Below are 1,833 nucleotides of genomic sequence, written 5' to 3' on the forward strand. Positions count from 1 at the left end.
AGCAGTCTTTATCTTCATTTGACATGCAAATGTCCGTCTCAAAGACAACAGAACATTTTGAAGAAAATTCTAATATTTTCCTAATTAACACATCTGCATTTTCAGTTTCCATTTCATTTTTGTTTTTTAATATTTCCATTTTCCAGCCTAAATTCTTGTCTGTTTAACCCTAATCTTTAAATTCTGCATCATTTATTTAAGTTGCAACATTAATCTGTCCACCACCTTTCTGTTTAAGTTTGCATGGGCTTGTTACAGTCCAAGACACAAAGCACCTTTCAGCATTACCTGAAAGTTCTTGCAAGTCTGTGGCAAAAAGAGAAAAATGATTAGAAAGCATGTGCTTAGGGGCGCCTGGGGGGCTCAGTTGGTTAGGCGTCTGACTTCGGCTCAGGTCATGATCTCACGGTTCATGAGTTTTCACCCCACGTTGGGCTCTGCACTGGCAGCTTGGTGCCTGGAGCCTGCTTAGTGTTCTGTTCTCCCACTCTCTCTGCCCCTCCCCTGCTTGTGCTCTGTCTCTCCCTCTCTCTCAAAATAAAAAACATTAAAAAAATTTTTAATTAAAAAAAAGAAAGCATGTGTTTGTAGGGCGGGGATGGGGAGCTCCAGGGAAGGAGGGGTTACAGACAGTCACCAACTGCCATTTCTTGAGAATGACAGTCTGTTTTTTAATCTTTAGATAATGCCTGTTCTGTTCTTTCTATGCAATAATAATAAATAGGTTGTTTTCTTTAATGACCTTGCTTGACAAAATTAAAAGATGACTATCCTATTTTGGTTCCTCCCCCCAAATTCTATTTAAAATCACAATTTTAAAACAAATTTAAAATTCAGCCTTTTCCCCATTTGTCATCTAAAGAAGAGTCCAGCATGTTTAGGTATGCTACTACATTGTAAAACAATTTTTATGTAAGAGATTTTTTTTTCTGTCTTGATTATCAAAATCAGCCCATTATACATTCACTAGAATTTGATGAATTTAATCACATGATGAAGAGTATATCTTGCCTTTGTTACTTACTTATCCAAAGTTGAAATCTTCTTTTCTCCTATTTCAAATCAAAGAAGTGAGAATATGAACCCAGTGTGGTTTTCTTGTTTGTTTTTAAAAATTTTTTTAATGTGTATTTATTTTTGAGAGAGAGAGAAAGAGACAGAGCATGAGTGGGGGTGGTGCAGAGAGAAAGGGAGACACAGAATCCAAACCAGGCTCCAGGTTCTGAGCTGTCAGCACAGAGTCCGACAAGGAGTTCAAACCCACAAGCTGTGAGATCATGACCTGAGCCCAAGTCGGACACTCGACCAACTGAGCCACCCAGGCGCTCCTCGATTCCGGTGTTTTAATGACTGAAGTCCTTAACAGTCCCAGGGAATGCACTCATGGAACACAAGGATTCACTTTGGGCTCTGCTGGGGGACCGTGTTTCTTGTGGCTCATCTACGGGGCTCAACCGTAGCTCAATAACCTGCTTGCTCTAAAATCATACTGTTTGTTGTTTGTCCATATGCTGCCTTCCTCCTTAGGACTTCTAGCAGCAGAAAGTAGGTATCCCTTTGTTTACCTCTAAGCTTTATCTTTTGTGCAAAAGTGTTTGGCTTTGCATGGTTCATAAGCGGCTTGACTTTTTCCTTGGCTGTTTGTGTTTAGATGTTTGATTGTGAATTTTAACACTGTCTGACTGCAAAATCAAAACGTGGCTGTATTGATTTCCTGAGGCATTACCATACAAATAATACTAACTTCTCACTTTCATAAGAGGAAAACAGGCAGTGTTAAAATTTTAACTGCACTTACCTCACATCTGAATTTCAAGCACGAATACAGTCATT

The 1,833-nt window shown here is 39.2% G+C and overlaps 1 protein-coding gene across 1 annotated transcript in view; it reads left to right on the top strand.

The window, feature by feature from the left end:
• Positions 1 to 1,833, top strand: part of CASK (calcium/calmodulin dependent serine protein kinase) — a gene marked incomplete at its 3' end in the record, with an annotated part of 276,912 nt that overhangs the window by 171,770 nt on the left and 103,309 nt on the right. Inside the window, exon 10 of the mRNA XM_077768526.1 lies at positions 1,528 to 1,545. Coding sequence (XP_077624652.1) covers positions 1,528 to 1,545 — 18 coding nt within the window. The remainder of the gene's footprint in view (positions 1 to 1,527; positions 1,546 to 1,833) is intronic.

This window comes from Crocuta crocuta, unplaced genomic scaffold (assembly GCF_008692635.1).
Source record: "Crocuta crocuta isolate KB4526 unplaced genomic scaffold, BGI_CrCroc_1.0 scaffold467, whole genome shotgun sequence".
Taxonomy (NCBI): domain Eukaryota; kingdom Metazoa; phylum Chordata; class Mammalia; order Carnivora; family Hyaenidae; genus Crocuta; species Crocuta crocuta.